Here is a 20,981-nt window from a genome sequence, read left to right on the forward strand (position 1 = left end):
CCACAGCAGCTCTGTGCTCGTTCCCATCACCTGCAAAAAATCTAGAGAGGGCAGGGTGCCATTCCCAACAGCACAATTCCCTTAGGTGTGGGAACAATTCACACGTTTGGATAAGGCCAACAGGCTCTGTGGGCTGAGCATCATCCTTATTTTCCACTCCTTTTGCATGGCTTTCTCCATCACAGTGGGCTGTTGTGAGGCTCAGCCTGTTCAGCTGGATTTTCCTCGGGATGAGTCACACAGGCGTTCAGCCTGTCACAGAGATGGTCACACCACGGGTGACATCTCGGCACAGTCCCCATGAGACGGGGAGCTCTGCAGGCAGGGCAGGATGCAGGGAAGGCATTTCAGAAGAGCTGACATTTACACTGAGGATATGCCTCGTTCCTGCTCTGACATCAACCGTGACTGAGGGAATAATACACAGCCCACACCTGCAAAGCTAACCCGGGCTGGACATGGGAAAAGGCTGCGGAGATGTGAGAAAAAAGTAATTGCATTTATTCTTGTTGCACATTTTCCTTTCCTCAGCCTTCACCACTGGAGAGATGCTCAGTTCTGCCACAGATCTCCTGCCACTGCACACATTGTCAGACAGAGCACAACAGGGAAAGGACATTTTTCCAAGTGCTGCTTTCCCGTGATATCCAACCCTCCTGAAAGGCTGGTAAAACTCTTCCCTTACTGCTTATTTTCTGTGCCATCTTTCAGTCCCTAAGCTTTACAGAGGAGTTATTTGGCTTGTTACAAGCACATGGCATTGTCTTTTGTTTTGTTATGGACAGGGGGTAGTTTAAAAATAACTAACCTTTCAGACTAAATATCACAATTACATAATTGCCTGAGATTTCATGGACTGCACTCAATCTTGATAGCCATTTCCATGTCTGCATTTTTAGCTTTTAAACCTTATGCTCTCATTCCGTATTTCATTTAAGCACTAAGGCACTCTTCCCATATCCAAATTAATTATTTCCTGCTAAGCACCTGGGTGAAAGAACCCTCCACTGAAGTGAGCACTCGGTCCCCAAGAGGACAAAGGTAACTCATAATGCATCGAGTTCTGCTGTCACATCACCCTTTTCCTTCCCTGAGCTCAAGCACATCAGGTGCAGTTCTGCTTCAATGAGTAAGCCATGTGCTTTTCTCCAGGTTTTCCACCAGTACAGTGACAGAGCAGTTCTGTTTAACAACAGTTAAACAGCAGTTCAGAGTCACAGCCTTTTTGTGTCTATTAATTACTTTCATCTCAAGCTTTGCAAAATGCCTCAAAGAAGGGAAAGCAAAATACTGAGAGAGAGTGCACATCCAGCAGAGGTGAAGAGCATTTATTACTAATCTGTGCTCCAGGAGGAGAGATGAAACTATGAAAAGAAATAATCCCAGGAAACAGGTTTCTGAGCAAAAGGAGATAACACAAGGTGATCAAAGAGCTGGAAAAGGCTGATTGCAGAGAAGCTGCAGGGAGCTGCCTTAAGTATCCTTATCTGAGGGACATTAAGCTACAGAGGAAAAATCAGACACTATTTCATGAAGTGACCATAGACTTGTGTTCACAACTAAAAACTGATTTCCCAAAATATTTTAACATATCTCAGCAGTTTCTTCCATTAAAGTGCACCCCAGGGCATAACTGGGTGTTTCTCACTTTGTCACCAATTGCCATACAGCAAAAGAGAAAACGGGATTCTTTTTTTGCAGCCACCCACAACCCAAGTTTCAGCACACACAAATAAATTGGGAAGCCAGGAATATCATTTAGCACCAGTGAAGCATTCATGGATCACGTTTTGAACAAACCTTGAGGAAGAATCAAACCCTGGGTTCAGACATGTTTAAAGTCTGAACTGCTCACATGGCTCTTACGAAAACCTCAACTTTCCTGTTTGCCTGATCTCGCCTCCAGTGATGCAAACATTTGAAAGAGTCCCAGGTAAGTGAAGAGTCAAGTGAATCCTAAGGCAGTTTCTCTTCCCACTGTGCTCTACCTGTTCCCAGCAGAGGAAAATGTTTAAGGCATCAAGAGCTGCCTTGGTGACAGTCAGGTCAAATGCTGCTTCTGTGAAAGAATTGTTAAACAGGGCCCACAAAACAGGCCAAACACAGGCAATGAAAGATCAGCAGACAGATGTTAAAATATGTTACTAAGATGTTGGAGCCAAAAATTCCCTAGGTAATTCTACAGACAGAAAGACAGCTCTGTAAGAACAACAGGAATACTTTAATGCAGGAAAAGCAAAAAAAAATCCCCACCCCAACACTTGAAACAAACCAGTAATACCTGTTGACAGCTGATTTGAGCCTTTGGCACAGGATACCAAATCCAACTGCTCCCAGCACTGTTTCTCTTTGGCTGCAAATCTGTTGTGGAGAGGCTGAGACTTTTATTTTAATTATAAGATTTGGGTGAGAAAAGGAAGTCAGGTAAATGTGATGGCAAATATGTGAACAAGAAATTTGCAACCTTTAGTTTCCAGCTGAAGTACAAGGAAGCAGATTCCTACTCTGGAGTCAAAAAGCACAAATAAAGGTCTGGAGCACAAGGGAACCTTCTGAGCCCAGAGCTGGCCCATGGTGTCTGGGCACTGAGAAAGACCCCAAGATTTCCAAACCCCCAAGCAGTACTACAGCCCATAGGAGTTGTCCTGTACATTTCAATGAGTTAGGCTTCCCCTCTGCTACAATAAACCAACGTCCATGCCAAAAAATGAACTGCTTGGTGTAACAGGCACACATTGGGAAACTTGCTTTAGTCAGCTGTGGGTTTTGTTTTGTTTCTTTTTAAACCCTGCACTCCTGAGAACCCGTGCTCTGTTAACCCTTTCAAACAGTGCAGAACTTCCAGTGCCAGTCTGATCAGACACCTCAGTGGTCACACAAACTCTGGGGGGGCTGGGTCATCCAAGGAAGTGAAGAGCAACAATGGATCTTTACAGACATCAGGAACAGATTCTCAAAGACACAAACACTGATAAAGTTTTCAAATGTTTTTCTTTCATTGTTTAAATAGGAGAATAACCATATCCTACATTATTTCCATTAAAAAAATAATCTGCATGACACGGGTTAAAGTGTATAGAAATATCCACAGATTGCACAAAACATTTGTGAAAATGAACACCGTTTCAGCAAGTCAGTTGGTTTAAGTAAACAGCATTTCCTGTTCCAAGGGCTCGTCTATACAGCAAAGTTACATAAAGATAACCTAAAATAGGAACTTAATGAAATTAATCATAAAACCTTCTGAGTATATAATCCTTTTTCATGGTGAAAGTGGCTGGCGGTCTAGCTTAGCTCTATTGGGAGTAGGCTTAAATTACATCAAAAGAGTATCTGCAAATAAATTTGCATTGTTTAAACAAATTTAGTTAAACCCAATATGAGTTAATCAGTGCAATTTTCAAAGAGTCAGCTTAAAAGGCAATTTAATACAAAACCAAGAGGAGCTTGACAGAAAATACATAACCCCCTGGACTCTCAGCTTCTGAGAGGTGATTTGTTCTTCCTAAGGACACACAGCTCCCATTTGCCACCAAATTCAGTGGGAATTCCAGTGAATTTAGCTCTCCTCACAGGCAGACCTGGCCTTTGATTGAGCTGGCAAAACTTGCCAGGATTCCCTGATGGAGCATCACAGTCTGCACCTAGAAAAAGTCACTCTGAGTCCATGACCTCACTGTGGGGTCAGTGCCTTGCCCACAGACCTTCCTGGCTGTCCTGTCATCCCTGTCAAACACACTTCATGCAACTGCATCATGAATGAGCCTTCATGAAATTATAAAAAGCTTTTTGAGATAAAATCTACACTAAACAATCTGACTGATAGGAGCAGCAAACCCACCTCACCCCTATTCATTATCTAATAGTAGTGTTTTATTCAGTAGTGGGTTTCCAGCCACATCAAAAGTGGCCACAGTTCTATGTGCAATCAAAATTAAATAGCTTACTGGTATCACAAGAATAAATATTGCTTCAAGCACACTCTGCTTTGCAGCTCCCAGGATAAACAATACATTTCACTCATTACCAAGCAGACTATTTGGGAAATAGCAGGATAAGCTAGCTTGTTCAGAACACCAGAATTCCACTGTTGCTCTAGAAGAAAGAATAAACCCAAGGAATTTGTTGTTGCAAAGCGTGCAATGGATTACATTTTTTAAAAATGAAAAACTCCAATCCTCATACTAGACCTTTTAGCAAAACAGAAAGGAGTTTGGGTTTTTTAGTGTTAAGAATAAAATGATGAAATATTATTAAATCTACTTCACCTAAGGAGAAAATTAAGGCTTGTTTTTTCAAGAGTTTCCTCTTTGGAGGCAGGCAGGAATTTAGAGTCACAGTCTGCTTAAGACATTGCAGTTCAGATTTACTCTGTTGCAGAAGGTGCAGGCAGCTACGAGGCATTTCTGGGAAGTTAGTGTTTTTAACATTTGAGAACATGAGATGTTCCAGTTTCACAACAGAACTGCTTTCACAAGAATTGATATTTTTGCAATGCATAGCAGCACTGTGATTATTAGAACTTTCCCATAAGGCAATCAAATAGGAACATTGAAAAAATCATGAGGTCTGGATCATCCACAATATCTTGACATAATTCAAAAAGGAAGAGGAAGAATTAACTGAGATAAATCACACTCCTAAAGATCAACGGCCTCTTTTAGCCTTGGGTCTGCTTCTCCATTTATTAGTAAGAGAAACAGATTCAGCTTCTGATTTCTTTGCTGGCAATCCCAGTTGTCAGCTCCTAAATAAGAGCAGACCTCTTCCAATACTGATTATTTTTCTTCTCCCAGGGAAGAAGCTCATTACCACCTGTCAGCCAATGGCTAGTACAGATCTGGTTTCCTCCAACCCATCACCTTGTTCCTTACAGTGGAAATACAGTAACCATTCCTACATTCAACTACTCCAGTACTGAAAGCAAAATCTAAAACATTTCAAACCTTGTTTTATCTGCTATAGCTGTATTTCTTTGAACTTGAAGGTATATTTGGAAGAGGTAGTCCAGGAGAAAAGGGCTTTAAATACCAAAACCTGTACGTCCCGTACCAAGCTGACAGACCTATCAGCACACCGAGAAGCTTTTGGCTGAAGTCATGGAAATACAGGGCAGTACAGAGGAACATGAACACCCAGATCCCGGTGAGGAAACACAGGGAAACAAGCAGGACGTTGATCACCACACGCAGCTTGGAGCTGTGCTCTATGGACAGCGCCTCCAGCACTGCCACCTCCTCCAGGATCATCATGGCACAGTAGGACAGCAGGAAGCAGTGCCCCGAGATGTCGAAGCCGTTCCAGACGCCGCTGTCCTGCAGGCACTCGTGCTTGGAGGCGTAGAGCCGGGGGGGCTGGCTGGCTTTGCCCTGCAGGGAGCACTCCCCAGTGAGGTTCTCCACGTAGAGGAAGAGCCCGGTGCACAGGTACCACACGGCCGTGCCCACCAGCAGCGCGCCCAGGCGCCGCAGCACCAGCAGCGCGCTCTTGGTGCGGCCGTACAGGAATTTGCTCCGGGCCAGCTCGTACGTGGTGAGGGTGATGAAGGGCAGCAGCAGCCACAGCGTCCAAGCCCAGGCCAACTTCACGAAGTATCTGCCAGAGGAAAGGTAAAGGAGACACGAGCAGGGGTGAAATGCCACAGCAGCGATGGAGTTAAGTGCTCAAGGTCAGTGTTAAGAACCATGTAAATTAAGAGATTTGTGCCCTCCCCTCAAAATACAGCTTAGCTACAATCTTAACCCTCTCCCCAGTACTTCCCTCAAGCCCAAAACCTGAATAGTTCCTCAGCCAGGTACTTGTTCCCAAGGCAGCGCTGCCTTGGACCCTCATTCATTGCATCAGACTTTCAGTTCAGTTTTGCAATCACTTTCACCCTACAAACCAGCTCAACTCTGCCCTGCTCAAAATGCAGCTGCAAAGAATGTATTTTTAGCTTGCCACCCTGACCACAGTAACCCCTTCTCTGACTCTTCCACCATCTCAATTATTCTTGCTTACAAAGCCTTTCACAAGCTCAACCTCTTAAGACAGCCAGAAGGGCTGGCTCTTTCCTCTCATCAGCCCATGAAGCCTTTCCTCTCTCATGTCCTTCTAAATAAATGAAGCAGCACCATGTGTCTGTTCCTTTGTTGTCCCTTCAATCGATGAGAGCCTTCTTTCAGAATACAGAAATCCTACCATCTCTAAATTCACTCTCTGCCCTGAAAACTTTTGCTTCGATGCCCATAAAATCTTGAAACCTTGTTGATAGCTTGTTTAACAAAACACAGTATCGTGTAACTCATTCTCTTTTCACATCTTAAACTGGAGCACATGTAAGCGAATTTATTAACGAGTTAAGGAGGCCACAGTCCAGGATCTTGCTTCTCCCATCAGCATCTTCCAATGGAGCTTGCTTCCTATCAGCTGGTGGGAGAGGAGAATTGTGCAGCCCCTTTGTTACCCAGAGTCCAGCTTGAAAACAGAGACAGCTGAGCTCTGCTCTGTGGCTGAGCTATGGACAGACACACACAGTCATCTTTTAATATTCACCTGAGCATTAAAGGCAAAGCTAAACCAGTCTAGAGTTCTGCATCTTCCTTATGACCCTAACAAACCTGTCAGGGCCTTGCCCAGGGTTTTGAGGAGTACCTCCTTCACTCTTTAATTTTACAGAAGTGATGCCTGTGTGGCAACTACAGCTGCTACCATGGAACAGTAATTGAAAATAAACCCCTCATTTTGTTTAAAAGCAAAAAAGGCTACCAAGGTTACTGCTGACAAACCAGGAGGCAAGTAATTTTCAGGGAAAAAATACTTGTTTCAGGAACTGTCAGAACAGATCACCTTCCTCTGTTTAAAAGGCAGAACTGAACTATGCTTTTACTGTAAGATCAATTTCTCTCCAAGTGTTTCCTGTCAGTGCTCTTTCAATCACACTAAAAGCAGCTCCTTTCACACGTCACCATATGACAAATTTGAATCAGTAAAGTCCAGAGTTTCCCAAGTGACAGAGGAAAACAGCAATTCAGTTTTATTTTCAGACCTGTAGATAGACAGCACACGAGCTCTAGCCCAGCTCACTGCTTCCTTCAAAATGCTTGAACTAGTTTCACAGAATGACTAAGGCACTTAGATCACTGCCCAAGTGCTAGAAAGGGATGGCAGCCACTCTGCCTTTAGGAAATATGCTACAAGACTTATTTTTCTTCAGGTGGGTTTTACATCAGCTCAGTAACTACCACAGCATCACAGAATATGCTGAGTTGGAAGGGACCCACGAGGATCGGGGAGTTCAGCTCCTGGCCCTGCACAGGACAGCCCAGGAGTCACACTGTGTGCCTGAGAGCACCAAAATCCTGCCAAAATGTCAAAATGCTGAGCTCTGCCAGCCTTGGTGCTGTTACCGCTGCCCTGGGGAGCCTGTTCAGTGCTCAGCTACCCTCTGGATGAAGAACCTTTTGCTAATATCCAGCCTAACCCTCCCTGACACAGCTTCAGGCCATGCCCTCGGGTCCTGTCAGCGGCTGCCAGAGAAACTGAAATCAGTTTACTCAAATACGAGGAATCTGCGAGGTTAAGAAGAAAAAAACCCAACAACCCTCATTTTTTCCCCTTCCAATAAAGACTGAGCAACAAACTCTCGATATTCTGAAACCTTTGAGTAACGAACAGGAAATCTCATCATTGGAAGCACCAGCCCCCGGCCCAGCGCGGCACACGCGGCCAGCACCGGCCCCGGCCCCCTGGCCCGCCCGGCCCGGCCCGGCCCGCTCCGGTCCCGTCCCTCCCGTTCCCAGCAGCCGGGCCCCCCCGCCCCTGCTCACACGTTGAGCGGGTTGCGCTTGTTCTGCAGCGGCGTGTCGGGCACCAGGTCGCTGTCCTTGAGCGCGGAGCCGAGCACGGCCATGGCGAGCAGCAGCACGGGCAGGCGGCGGCGCACCCGCCCGCGGGCCAGCGCGGCCCGCAGCCAGCGCCCGCTGCGCTCCAGCCGCTCCATGGCCGCCGCCACAGCGCCCGGCACGGCCCGGCCCGGCACGGTACGGCACGGAACGGAACAGCACGGCAAGGCTCGGCTCCACTGCGCGGCCCCGCCCGCGCCGCCGCCCGCGGGAGCGCGCCCCCGCGCGGACACCGCCAGCACCGCCCCCGAAGCGCGGCCCCGCGCCCCCTGCTGGGAGCCCGCGGGAGCGCGCCCGCCGCGCTGCGGGGCCGGGCGAGCGGAGCCGCCCACAGGGACCCATCCACAGGGACCCATCCACAGGGACCCATCCACAGGGATCCATCCACAGGGATCCATCCACAAGGATCCATCCACAGGGATCTATTGACAGGGGTCCATCCTCAGGGATCCATCCACAGGGATCTACTGACAGGGATCCATCCACAGGGATCCATCCACAGGGATCTGTTGACAGGGATCCACCCACAGGGATCCATTCCTCAGGGATCTACTGACAGGGATCCATCCATAGGGATCCATTGTCAGGGATCCATTCTCATAGAACCATCCACAGGGATCCATCCTAAGGAGGCCATCCTCAGAAATCTATTCACAGTGATACATCCACAGAGGTCCATCCATAGGCATCCATCCCGATGGAGCCATCCCCAGGGATCCATCCACAGTGATACAGGGATCTATCCTCAGGGATCTATTGACAGACATCCATCCTCAGGGATTTATTGACAGGAATCTATTGACAGGGATCCATCCACAGAGATCCAGCCTCAGGAATCCATCCACAAGCATCCATCCTCATGGGGCAATCCAAATGGATCCATCCACATGGATTCAACCACAGAGATCCATCCACAGGGATCTGCAAGGATTCATCATCCACACAGATACATATGGATCCATTTGCAAGGAGCCATCCACAAAGATCCATCCACATTGATCCGCAGTGATCCATCCACACAGAGCCGTCCACACAGATCCACATGGATCCATCCTCATGGATCTGGATGGATCCATCCACATGGATCCACACAGACCACTCCCCACAGACCCATCTACACAGATCACCACCAGGGATCCATCCACACAAATTATCCACATGGATCCATCTGCAGCACCTGGAGGTGTGTCCATGTCACAGGAATAAAGCTGTGCTCAGAAATGTCCGTTTCCCACCCTTGCCTGTCAAAATGAGAACACTCACAGGCTTTTGTATCTCTCCACAGATGTGCACAATTCTCCCATAGCAGTGTCAGAAGAGATGCTCCAAGGGCTCATGGGCTGCAGCATCAGTGCCATGGAATCACAGACTCTCAGAAACACTGAATATTCCGAGTTGTAGGGATCCATAAGGATCACTGAGTCCAGCATTCAGCCCTGCACAGCACAGCCCTGAGAGTCACACCATGTGCCCAAGAGCATTGGGCCTTCACTAAACTATGTCCCCAAATGCCACATCTGCACATCTTTTAAATTCCTTCAGTAACTGTGGCCCCTCCACTTTCTGCCAGTGGTTGTAACACTTTTGGTGAAGAATCTCCAATCTTAACCTCCCCATGTGCAATTTGAGGCTGTTTTCTCTGGCCCTACAAAAGAGCAAGCACTACTTTTAAGTAGGGTACCAGTATGTCTGAAAAGAGGGTCTTACCATGATATTAATGAGAAAATCTGAGAATTTTCTCCATCAGTAGAATTACTTTAATTTTTCCTAGGGCTTAAGAAGGAGGGAGAAAGTATTTCTGGAGCTGTTAAGGCTCCCATGCCATGTTTATGGCTGAAAGTAGTGTTCAAACACTGGCCGTCGTTTTGGTATTTGAGACCTAGTTCATCTATTGAACAGCTGCCACTGTCATTTCAGCTTAGTTTTTAAAATATAAAAAAAAAGCATCAGCAAGAAGAGAAATGGCTCAATGAACAAAGAGCCTTTATTCATCCCAGTGGCCTCAGTAAGAAAAATGTGAGAGTGTTGGGGGGGAGGAAAAGCAGACCCTATCTGAGACAGGATGGGAAAGTATTTCTTGCCAGAGCATTTCAAAGCTGTTTTGCCATCATCGTCAGCAAATCTATGACAACATCTGGGCTGAGAGAGCAGAACAACACATCAAAGCAGCCCTAGCAGATAAGGAGGGTTTTGGCTAAGGAGGTTATCCAGGGTAAATGGCATTTGGCAATTTATTAGCTGTTGTTTTTAATAAGACTGCCACGGCCACGTCTAGCGCTCCCAGCCCCAGCATTGCACCCCGAATTAGAAACGACAGGCAGCTGCGCTCACTCAAACGAGTGAGGATAAGAGGGGCTGGGAGCAGGTTTCACAGAGTCCCTCATTGTCTGCCTAAATCCCCTCTGCCTTTGAAACCTCGCCTCCTCTGCTTCCCAGGTTTGGGGCTGTGATGTGCAGACTGTTTGCAGTGCCGGCGCTGGAGGTGGGAGCTGCTCGGCTGGCTGCTAATGAAGCGTGCTGTGCTGTCTGCCACACGCAGGGGCATTTCGTAAGCCTGGCACCTGCTCCACATGAATGCAGTTGATGGCATGGGCTGGAAATGTTGTCTGTCCTCTGCCCAGCTTGAAATGTCTGAGGATTATCTCTGTAAATCATGGATTCTCGCAAGTGCGGTGAGCAAAGCTCAGCTGGGTCCAGGTGTTCTGCAGATTTAGAGAAAATCTCTTACTTCAGGCCATGTATTTGCTGCCATGAGCACCAAGCCAAGGCCAGTAGACCTTCTGAGGAGCCGACTGCCATACCTCTGTAAAGAATCAGAGAAGCGGAATTTAGGTCTTTCAAAACAGCAGATAAAGCTTTAATTCATTAACAAGGACTAAGGTTTGTTCTAAGGGAATTGCAGAAAGTTCCTAAAAAGCTCTCATGGATACTTGGTCAAGGTGTGACAGGTATAAACCACACTAAACTGAATTAATTTGTAGGTACAGATGTGGCTTTTGCCTTAACTTCTTCCTTAACCTCACCAAATCCCTGCCTGATTGAAGCTGAAATTTTTCAGACTATCTGATTTTAAAAACTGGTTTGGGAGTAATTTCTTTTTCTGGTTTAATTTGAACCAAGGCTTCCAACAAATTGCTTCACTTTGAGAAATCTCATTTTGCCTCTAAAATCCACAGGGACAGATCCATTAGGAGCTGTAAAACAACATCCAGAGCTGAAGAGGGGTTGGTAAGCCTTGTCCCTTCATGCCCAGTCACCCAGTGCTTAGGACACTTATTTGGACAGGTAATGGGGAGGTCCCAGCTCCCTGAGCAGAGATCTGAAACAGCATCCAACAGAGCTGAAAAAAGCATCCTCACTCATGAGCTGTGGCAGGCTAGGGGGAAAGCTTTCCTATTCATAGCGTTCATGTGATATCAACTATTAATTAGAGAAAGAACAATGACACTAGGAGTTGTTATTATTTTAAACAATTAAGTTGCTTAGAAATTTTACTTGTTTTCGTGATTCTGTTAATTATCTGCTAATCATTTTGGGTGCAAATAAGTCTGTCTCATTGATGTGAGACTACAGTGTGGATGCCTTCTGCAGAACTGAGGCTCCTCATCCAGTTTTAATGTAGTGGAAAGATAGTCTTAGCAGCCCTTTCCAAAAGCCCAGGGCAACTGTTCACCTAATTTGCATGCTTAAAATTAGCTGTGGAGAAATTCAGACCTTCTTGCAAGACAGCAGCATTTTGCTCAAGTGCTGTATTTGTGATCTGCTGACACCTCGATGCTGAGAAAATGATGCTGCACTGAGGTCCCAGCCTCACTCCTCAGTGTCCTGCTCACAAGTTCTTCCTGCTGATTGCTTAAAAATATTGCAGGCTAGAAAGTGGCAAGATTGTTACTGAAAAGATGATTATGCCTTAAAGGCATCACAAGATGAGTTACTGGAGTTTAATGCTTCATCCCTTTCACAAAGCTTTGCAGGATGTTCAGCCATCATGAGTGTCCCAGCCAGGGAGTGTCCTGACATTTAAAAAACTTGGCAAAGGTTTGCTGTGGAACAGGACCAAGTAATTTGAACTGAAATCTCAGCTCAAACAGCAAAACTAAGCTCTTGACTGTGCTAAATAATAATCACTTTATTTTACGAGATTCCTGGGTTAACTGCTCTATATTGTGGCCAAGGAAGGATGCTATTAGGAGAAGGAGAGAAAATGACACAATTTTCTTTTACCTAACTCGAGCAATGGTTCTTCTCTGACCCACATTTGGGGTAAGGTGGGTTCTCACAGCCCCACCAGCCCCAGAGGGAAGGTGTGCTCCAGGAGCACAGGGTGGGTGCCCATCCCAGCATCCAGCCTCGATGCTGGGGTTGGCAGAGCCATCAGCCTGTGTCCACACACTCGGTGGGGATGAGCTACCCCAGTGGTAACAACCCCTTTGGATCTGGGAGATCTTCCCAGCTCATCCTCCCCCCTCCCAGCAATTCCCACAGCCTGCCAGCACCTGCTAAACCATCCCTGCCTGCCCAGGGCCCCTCCCTGGGGGAGCCAGGTGCTCATTCCTGCCGAGCCTCCCCTGCTCTCTGTTTTCCTTGGTGAGCACTGCTCACATCTCCATGATTGATTGTGTTTGAGTTTGATCCTGGAGTGTCCTGGGATGTTTGCATGAGAGGTGCTACATAAGCATAATTTGGGCTGTATTTTCTTTGCCTAATGGGAGCTTAAGCTTGAAGTTAAGATAGTTTTGGCCCTTTGCTGAGACATTGTCCATCAATCTCAGTGCTTTGAGCTCTGCAGCCTTCTCTATTCACTGCTGGCTTAGAAAAGGAGATTAAAAAAATAATATCGTGCTTTGTTCCCTTGTGTCAGTGATGCCTTTGAAATGCAGCCCAGGGTGGAGGCACAGCAGCCTTTCTCTCACGCTGGCCTGGATCTCTGGTGTCTGATGGGAAGGGATGCTCTTCCTACCAGCCCCAGACTTGCCATCGGTCCAGGCAGAACCAAGGCTGAGCTGTGAGGGCATAATGTGTTGTTTACAGTGGAGATGCTGAGCTGGGAAACAGAAGGGAGGCATTGGTAACTCATCACCTGTGTGGCTGCCCAAATAAATGGGAAAGGTCTTTCCCTGTCCTGAAACCCCAGGAGTTTTAGAAAAAGGTGTGGAAATTAACCCCAGGGAATTTAGACAGACTGAACTCGGCTGGACCCAGCCTGGAAACCTCTGCAGATCACACATTTTCCCCCCAACTCTCCTCAAGTGAATAGGAAGGGTATGATCTGAGCTGTAGGGAATTTGCAGCAGGTTTGGTGGTTACATCCAAAGATCAAAATATTTTGGTATATGGGGCAAAGCATAAGAAAGAATCAATTCAGTTTTCAGTGGTGCAAACTTTATTAATGCTAAAAATTAATACCTCTTGCTACAAAATATTTACATTTCTTGTTTGGCACAGCCAGATCACAGCAGAGCAGACTAATGACAGGGTTTGATTTACAGGAGAGAATGGTCTTGTGACAAGCATTAGGAGCTGAGTTTAATTTGTGGCTCTGACAAACTCCCTCCCCAGCCACAGACCCTTAGGCTCTGTGACCCCACACCCTGGGCAGAGTATGGGAGAGATTCTCTTCTTCTCCTTCCTAAATGTCTTTCAGAGATAATGGTGAGGTTGCAGAGGGCTGTAATAACGGTCTGAAGAGCCTAAAATGAGCAGAGTTCACAAAGATGTAAAATAGCTACTCTGTCTAGAATACAGATTAAGGAGCCCATTAGCAGATGAAGTGGGGGTGAGATTACATGTGAAAATATATATAATTTATGTGATTAAGAGTACATGTACTTGGGCATTAAAAGGTCTTAATTACTCATGTTTATGTCTAATTGCCTAACTCCTTGAGCAGCTGTGGTGGCTGCACTTGCAGCTCCTTGATGAAATACTCCCTTTTCCCCCACAACACATAATTCACACCTTCTGTGTTTGCCAAAGAACTCCTCACCCCCACACCTATGCATTTGAATCAATTTGATTGTCGATGTGTTGTCTTTCGGGGTAGCTGCTGAGAAGGTTTTCCCTGTAAACTGAGTGGGCAATGCTCTCCCAGCAGCAGCTACTGGGAATTAACTCCTGCCCAGACCTTCCTGTTAGCCATGCACTAAAAGCCTTATTTATTGTTCCCATTTATTCCTTTTCTATAAGGATTATCGAGCACAGACTAAAGATCACATAAAGCTCAATGACAACTTCCACAAAACCATTTGCTGGGTAGCCCTCAACTTACTATACCAAAATATTGCGTTTTAAAAATTTATTTTTAGATTAAGAAACTACCATTTATTGCAACTGATCAAATATGGGAAGAAAAGGGCCTGTGCTTATTAATTCAAATTCAGAAATATGAACTTTTCAAACTTCACTGGTGCATTTTTAGCTCATATATTTGCAGGAAAGAATCAGAGTGTAAAATTTGGAAGTGACTTTGTGTTGATTAGCTGCAGGACCACAGTTCACAGTCCCGGTTTCTTGACTGGATACCAGGTACAGCCAGCCACAAAACATGAGCTATTTCAGTCCAATATATAATTACAAATATTTAAGTATAAATCTAAAATATATACATACATAATATTTAATCTGCACTTTACTGGCTTGGATAATGATAAAAGTGTTGGCTGGAAAAGTGATTTGGATTTTCCCTGACCACAATGACCATTGAAATGCTCTGCAGACAAAAAAATAATAATTACAAAGATGTTCAAAGGGTGTGCTGAAGAGCCAGTGCACTCAATTCTGTCACGAGCTTAATTTGGATGCCCAATATTACAAATTATTATTTTTAAAACTTATTTGTTCAGTTTTTTACCCATGCATTCCCTGCGTTCGGTGGGCTCAACATCTCTGCTAACCTTGCCATGGCCTTTCACCACAGGGCTGCCTCACATCTCAACCTTTGGCAGGATAAACCAGGATGCCCCATGGAATTTTTTGGCGTGGTCAACAACCATGGGTGGCATCTGAAAGACAAGAGGGGCAGGAAGGCACTGAGGCCAGAGGATGTGTCAGTGTGAGGGTGCTGAGCAATGCCCAGCTCAGCCATGCCCAGGGTGAGGGCAGGGAAGGAATGAATTTGCCTCCAGAAGAAGCTCAGATCTGTTCTGGTGCCTGGCCTCCAGTTTTTCCACACTTTTTCCCATCCAGGACTCTTCTCTTTATCATCTGCAGGATTTTTGGAGCCCCATGAACAGAAGAACTGCCAGTAGGCTTAAATGCTCCCAAAGATCAGATTAAGCTTGAAGTGTCTGTTCTTGAGCTTCTGAACCTTCTCCAAGGCATCTCGTGGCATTTTACTGTCAGGCACGAGGGGCTGCAGGACCAGTACTGGTCCATTACAGTCTGGCCCAGATTTTCAGTGTGAGGGGGACCAGCCTGGCTGCTCTTGGCTTCCACCAAGGAAGCACATCCCAGTCTGGCAGGCACACAGCATCTCCCAAAATACAGCAACTCAGCCTGCACCTCACCAAGTGGAAGGAAGGTGTGGAGGGTGGTGAACAATGCACAGAGATCAGCCCCTGTCACAACAGCTGAGGAGGAGGAGGAGGTAGGTGATGAATGTTGTGCTCCTCCTGCTGAGACTCTACTTGTTCTGAGAACAAACAACTTTTTTTTTTCCCTCCTTTAGCTTCAATTCTGGTGAAAAATAAAATTAAAGCCAAATCCTAGTACTTTAACTAAATCAGAACATTTACCAACTTCACTTAAAGAAACAGGATTCTTTTCACAAGTGTTTATTTGTACAGTTCAAACAAGATATTTTTTTAAAATATAAGCCCACCACAGATGCGCAACTCAGCCCAATCTCTGTTAACCACTTGGTTAGGAACAAAAACACATGTGTAACATGTTCTGTCTCTTTGCTGGAACAAGGCCTTTCTTTGGGCTGATTAATTAATATACAACCGGCAAAGCAAATCTTGCTCTGGGGTGGGAAGATGAGCAGGACCCTGTGAGATGATGGAAAATGCCAGGACTGCACCTGGTGCCCAAGGAGGAGGATGGGGGATGCATTTGCCTCCTTTCAGAGGAGTTTTTGCACGCTGGGGAGAGCTCGATCCTCCCAAGACGTCAGCGCTGCTGGGGCTTTGAACTGCACTTCAAAGCTGGGGCTGGAGGAGGTTTCTGTAAACCCAGAGAAACAGGTAAATATTTGTCAGAGTCAATTAACCCCCCTGATCACCTCAACGGGCATCTGTGCGAGACGGCTGGAGGGGTTTCAGCAGGCACAGAGGGGAGCCTTGTTGATTTACTGAGCCACTTCGGGAGGTGGGCAGACACAAAACACTGCGGAGCACGGCCCATGAACTCCTGCAACACCTCATCCTTTCCATCACTGGAGCCGGCAGAGGGGAAAATCCTTCTCTTGTCTGGGGAGAAGACCAGTCCTGCTCCCAGCAGTGCTGCTGTGGCTTTGTAACAGCTTCATTGATGCCAGTTACTCCAGATGGGCATCAGCTGCTCACAGAACACGAGAGCACATTGTATGTCCCACCTGCTGCTGCAGGTTCAGCCGTGAACACTGAGTCACCTATTCCAGGAGACACACCATCATATTTCCATGAATTTATTTCATACTTCCGTGAATTTATTGAGTTCTGGTTTCTGATGCCCCACCAAGCCATCGCAGGGGGACTCAGGGTGTTTTGGAAAGAGGCTTTGCTGGACCACTCTGCCCATGGGGTCTGTAGTGCAGCAGCCAGTGGAGGGGGAGATGCAGACACCAAACCACCCACCAACACTCCCAGGCTTCCTTCTGCTTATCAGCACAGCATGAAAATGCAACTTAAATAAGAAAAAGGGAAGGGGGAAAGTAGAAACAGCTGAGCACCAGATGAGACAAATGCAGATGGATGGGGCTAGGCTAATTCCTCACCTCCCTGCCCAAACCTGATCCTGCACCTTCACTGCTCTGACATGGCCCCTGGGGCACTGCCACCCTCTCTTTCTCTCGGCTAGAAACCCTCAACTGGATGTTAAAAACACGAAAGGAAGTGCAGGGGCTGTAACGGGGTCCCCTGAAGGTGTCTTTGAAGGACGCGGGCTGGGAAAATGCCGGGGGAGGCTCTGGGGGTGCCCCCTCCCCTGCCTGGGGCACGGTCCTGGCACACGGCTCTCACCTGCCCTGGTTTCAGCGCTGGGGAGCACAGGAGGGGCCCGGCAGCATCAGCTCGGCAGCAGCACACGGGGCAGAACCGCAGAGCCAGAACCCCTGAACCGGGACAGAACCGCAGAGCCAGGGACAGAACCGCAGAGCGGGGACAGAACCCCCAGAATCGGGACAGAACCGCAGAGCCGGGGCAGAACCGCGCTCCGCCTGTGCCGGGGGTGCGGAGCCGGGCCGGGGCCGTGCCAGAGGCAGCAGCCGGCTCGCTGTGCTCAGTGTTTGCTGCCCGGGATGTTGGCCCCGGGGCAGGTGGGCTCTGTCCTTCCTCCACCGAGCACCGAGCCCGCCCTGGCAGGTGCCTGTGCGGGGCTGGCACCGGTACATCTGCTGGCACCGGCAGGGCTGGGTTGTGCCATGCTGGCTTGTGCAGGATGGTTCAGTCTTGCAGCAGCGAGGAGGATGAGACAGCACGAACCTTATCAGCCTTGGTCCTCACGGGCCACCACAAGCCCAGGTCCCTGTGGGATGTGTGCTCCTGGCACCGGGGTGTGCCCAGCTCTGCTGCTTTTCCTCCCCATTGCTCGTGGCTCACAGGCAAGGTCAGACCGATGTGGGTGTGTCAGCACAAGCCACTGTCAGGCCTCTGGGTCATGGTGTGGACACAGCCTAAGTGATGGACAGAGATGCCAGCGAGCTGCAGGGATCCTCCTTTCTGCTCCTTCTGTCCTTCAAAGGCTGGACACAGGGACAGTGGAGCTGCCAGCACTCACACCAACCTCAGAGCAGTTATCTTCAGATGAGGTGTCCCACTTCCAGGGTTTTCTGGGATTCACATGTCAGCATGCCCCTGGTCAGGAAAGAAAGACCCTCCCTTCCGAGAGAGAGGTAGAGATAATTGCTCCCATTTTGCAGAGCATCCCAAGAGTCTCAATTTCTGCTTTTCCAGATTTTTTCCAGCTTTGAGCAAAGTGGTTCTTGCAAACTTCTCAGCCTCCATGGCTGAACCTGAGAAATTTCATGTCTAGGCAGAGAGAAATCTAATAGCTTGGATCCAGCCATCTGGATGTGGGAAAGCCTGGAAGTCCCACCAGAAAAGGGAGATTTCTTGGCAAAGATTCACAATACATCTTTATGGGAGAGTGGAGGGGAAATACAAAATGTCCATCAAACTTCTCACTTTCTGTAGGCAGAAGTCAGGAAGCCCCAGGATGTGCAGGTACACAAAAAGATTTTAAAAGTGAGGAAAAATATCATAGGCTCTTTTCAGCTTCAGTGCCAGGAACTGGCAGATGTCACAGAAATCCTGCATTGTCCTGCCCTGCTCACCTGGAAAATTGTCCTCACCTGCTCACCTCATCGAAAATTGATTACTGCATTGCAATTAAGAGTGAATGTCTACCCCACAAGAGAGTTCCTGGCCTGCAGGTGATGCAGGCTCTGATGCAGGACAGGTCGCAGGCACCCCTCAGAGCCCTCTGGTAGATGTGATCAATCAATATGGGAGAGTATGGACAGAGAAATATGTATGGAGAGTGGTTTGCTCAATGTCATTCAGGAGATGGAAAGCTTCCGGATTTCATCCCTGTGTCACCTGTCAGGTGCTCGCTCTGCTTCAGCACTGCTGGGGAGAGCTGACCTGCTGCTGGTTCCCAGCCTTGAGAAGAAATGTTAATACACCCAGAGCCTCTGTAGGCACATCCTTCCTGCCCAAAGCTCCTGAATCACCTCTGGATGTCCCTAGAGCTTCTGTGCTCTGTTTTTCCTTCTGCACCACCGTCCTGCGCTCACCAGAGCCTGCTCTTAAATCCCCCCAGGCTTTGAATGATCATCACCCACCTAAGCTGCATCTCCTCCTTCCTGCCCCAGGGAGGACTTACACCCATCCCAACATCCCACGGCATGAAAAAACACTGCAAACATCGCCCTCTTCCTTCAGAGGCAGGGAAGAAAAGCAGCATCTCTTTTAGCCCCAGTCATTTAATCTGAGCCAAACAAACAGTGGCAGCGTTTTTCTACAGTGAAAACATTTTTCAGCTGGAGACAAGGAACCTTGCACTGGTGGGATGGTCAGAGGGTGTTTGTTGGTGCCCCAGTGGAGTTCTGGGCATGTGAGCAGTGGGGCCACCCCAAGAAGAGGAGCAATGGGAACAAGACCTCCCTGTGCAGCCACTGCCTGTGAACCAGTGCCAAGTGCTCAGTTTCTATCTTAATTTTGGTCTTGGAAAAAAAGGGAATGGAGTGAATACACAGGGGCTGCAGTCAAGCTGTGGCACACCCCCGTCCAAGCAAGTAAATTACACGGTGAGGCTGCCAGGATGTCCTGACTTCACTTCCCTGGGTCTGGGCTTTTGAGGCTGGGATCCACTAGCCCCAGTCCAGCAGCTGATCCAGCCCTTTGCTGGAGCCACAGCACCCCCAGCCATTACACAGGTAGCACTTACTGTGTCAGATGATGAGAAAAGACATGATCTCAGCTCACCCCAGATGATGAATTTTGTGCAGGCTAGTGAGATGGGAAATTCCCACCAGGACTCCTGGGTGTGAGCGATGGGTTTCCCACCACTGAGCCTGGGAAACAATAATGCAGAAAGCTGGCAGCAGCACAGTAAAAACCCCACGAGCACTTTGTTTCCAGGGCTGTTGGTTCTGGCACGTGTCCATGGACACAGCTGGATGTGGGCTGCACCTGTGTGGGTGTGCAGTGGGGATGGGGTGGTGGGCACAGCACTGCTGTGGGGCAGGGGGTCTCAGGACCCAGCCTGGTTGCAGCTGCTGAGGTCACAGCTGAGGTTCAGCTCCAAGGTTTGGGTCTGTCTTGGTCTCAGCTGGCTTGGGGTGTGATGGGTCCCTCTTCCCACTGAGCTGAGAGTTTCTCCTCACCTTGGCAGTGTGCAGTGAGACCATCACACACCCACAGCACCAGGCTAAACAACCATTTACTAGCTAGCAGCAAATTAACTATCTTCCAAATCGTGCTGAGAGGAGCTTCCATGTTATTTAAGTGAATTTCTAAACTTAGCCCCGTTACTCTAAAAAAAATACCTTTGCGAGCAACTACTGTCCACAGAGCTTGACTTCAGAGATGTTTATTTCTAGAGCTAGTGGAAAAATTTCTCACCTTTCAAAGGTTCCAAATATATCTTGGTGCTGGCTGGAGCCGTTGGCCATCAGAGATTCCTCGCAGGCAGTCGCAGGCTGGTGGTGGGGCCACAGCTCTGACAGTGCCACTGGAGTTGTGGGGAGAGGTGAGGGGCTGGAACCCTCCCCAGCTTGACCTCTTCACCAAGGAGTTCACAGAGGATCATGTCAGCCTTGAGGGACACCTTAGTTAATACCCCAAAACAAGTAGTTTTTACTTCAGGACTCAGAAGCATTAGTCCTGGCCAGTTGCATCACTAAAATGAGCTAATTGCAGTGCCCGGGTCACTTTTGGAGAGGGGTCAGGAGCCAGGCTGAGGGCAAGGCTGCTCTGAGCTGCCCTGCTGAGCCCAGCCTGGGTGGTCAGACCCACATGTGCAGGCTCCTGCCCACACTCTCGACTGCTGGCTCCCTACACCATCACTATATATAAAATGGGAAAGGTTTTTTTCACCTTAGCAAATATACAAACAGAAACTGTGGGTTATGAGAGGACATTGCACCTGAAGCAGAGGGATGTGCTGGGCATCGTAGGAAAGGTTCCAGAAGAACTCCTGTCCTTGTTGATGGTCACCTCTTCCGTGTGAGATTTGACAGTAGCTCTGCCTCCAAGGTTCAGCTTAGCTCAGTAAGGGATTCAGCATTTACAAGGAACTGCTCCTAAGAAGGAAGAAGGATGACTTGGGAGTCTTCACACTTCAGGACTGATCTCAGTTTTGTTACACCTCAATGGGTGTTTCACTCCTGAAAGATCACAAAAGAAAGTACAGGAGCTCAGCCTGGGTTTACTCAAGTCACAAGACATGGAGATCAAA

General features: G+C 47.8%; 1 protein-coding gene across 1 annotated transcript; it reads right to left on the minus strand.

Annotated features, from left to right (window-relative positions):
• Window positions 1–2,972: 2,972 nt before the first annotated feature.
• FITM2 (fat storage inducing transmembrane protein 2) lies at window positions 2,973–8,052 on the minus strand. Its single transcript, XM_014888990.2, has 2 exons — window positions 7,809–8,052; window positions 2,973–5,595 (listed from the first exon to the last, which is right to left on the minus strand). Exons 1-2 carry the CDS (start codon window positions 7,979–7,981, stop codon window positions 4,953–4,955), a joined length of 816 nt encoding a protein of 271 aa, XP_014744476.1. The 5' UTR covers window positions 7,982–8,052; the 3' UTR covers window positions 2,973–4,952.
• Between the last annotated feature and the right edge of the window lie 12,929 nt (window positions 8,053–20,981).

This window comes from Sturnus vulgaris, chromosome 17 (genome assembly GCF_052056855.1).
Source record: "Sturnus vulgaris isolate bStuVul1 chromosome 17, bStuVul1.hap1, whole genome shotgun sequence".
Lineage (NCBI taxonomy): Eukaryota > Metazoa > Chordata > Aves > Passeriformes > Sturnidae > Sturnus > Sturnus vulgaris.

Coding starts and splice junctions, on each gene's coding strand:
- FITM2 (XM_014888990.2), bottom strand. CDS start 7,981: ATGGAGCGGCTGGAGCGCAGCGGGCGCTGGCTGCGGGCCGCGCTGGCC. Junction 5,596..7,808: donor AAGCGCAACCCGCTCAACGT/GTGAGCAGGGGC, acceptor TTCCTCTGGCAG/ATACTTCGTGAAGTTGGCCT.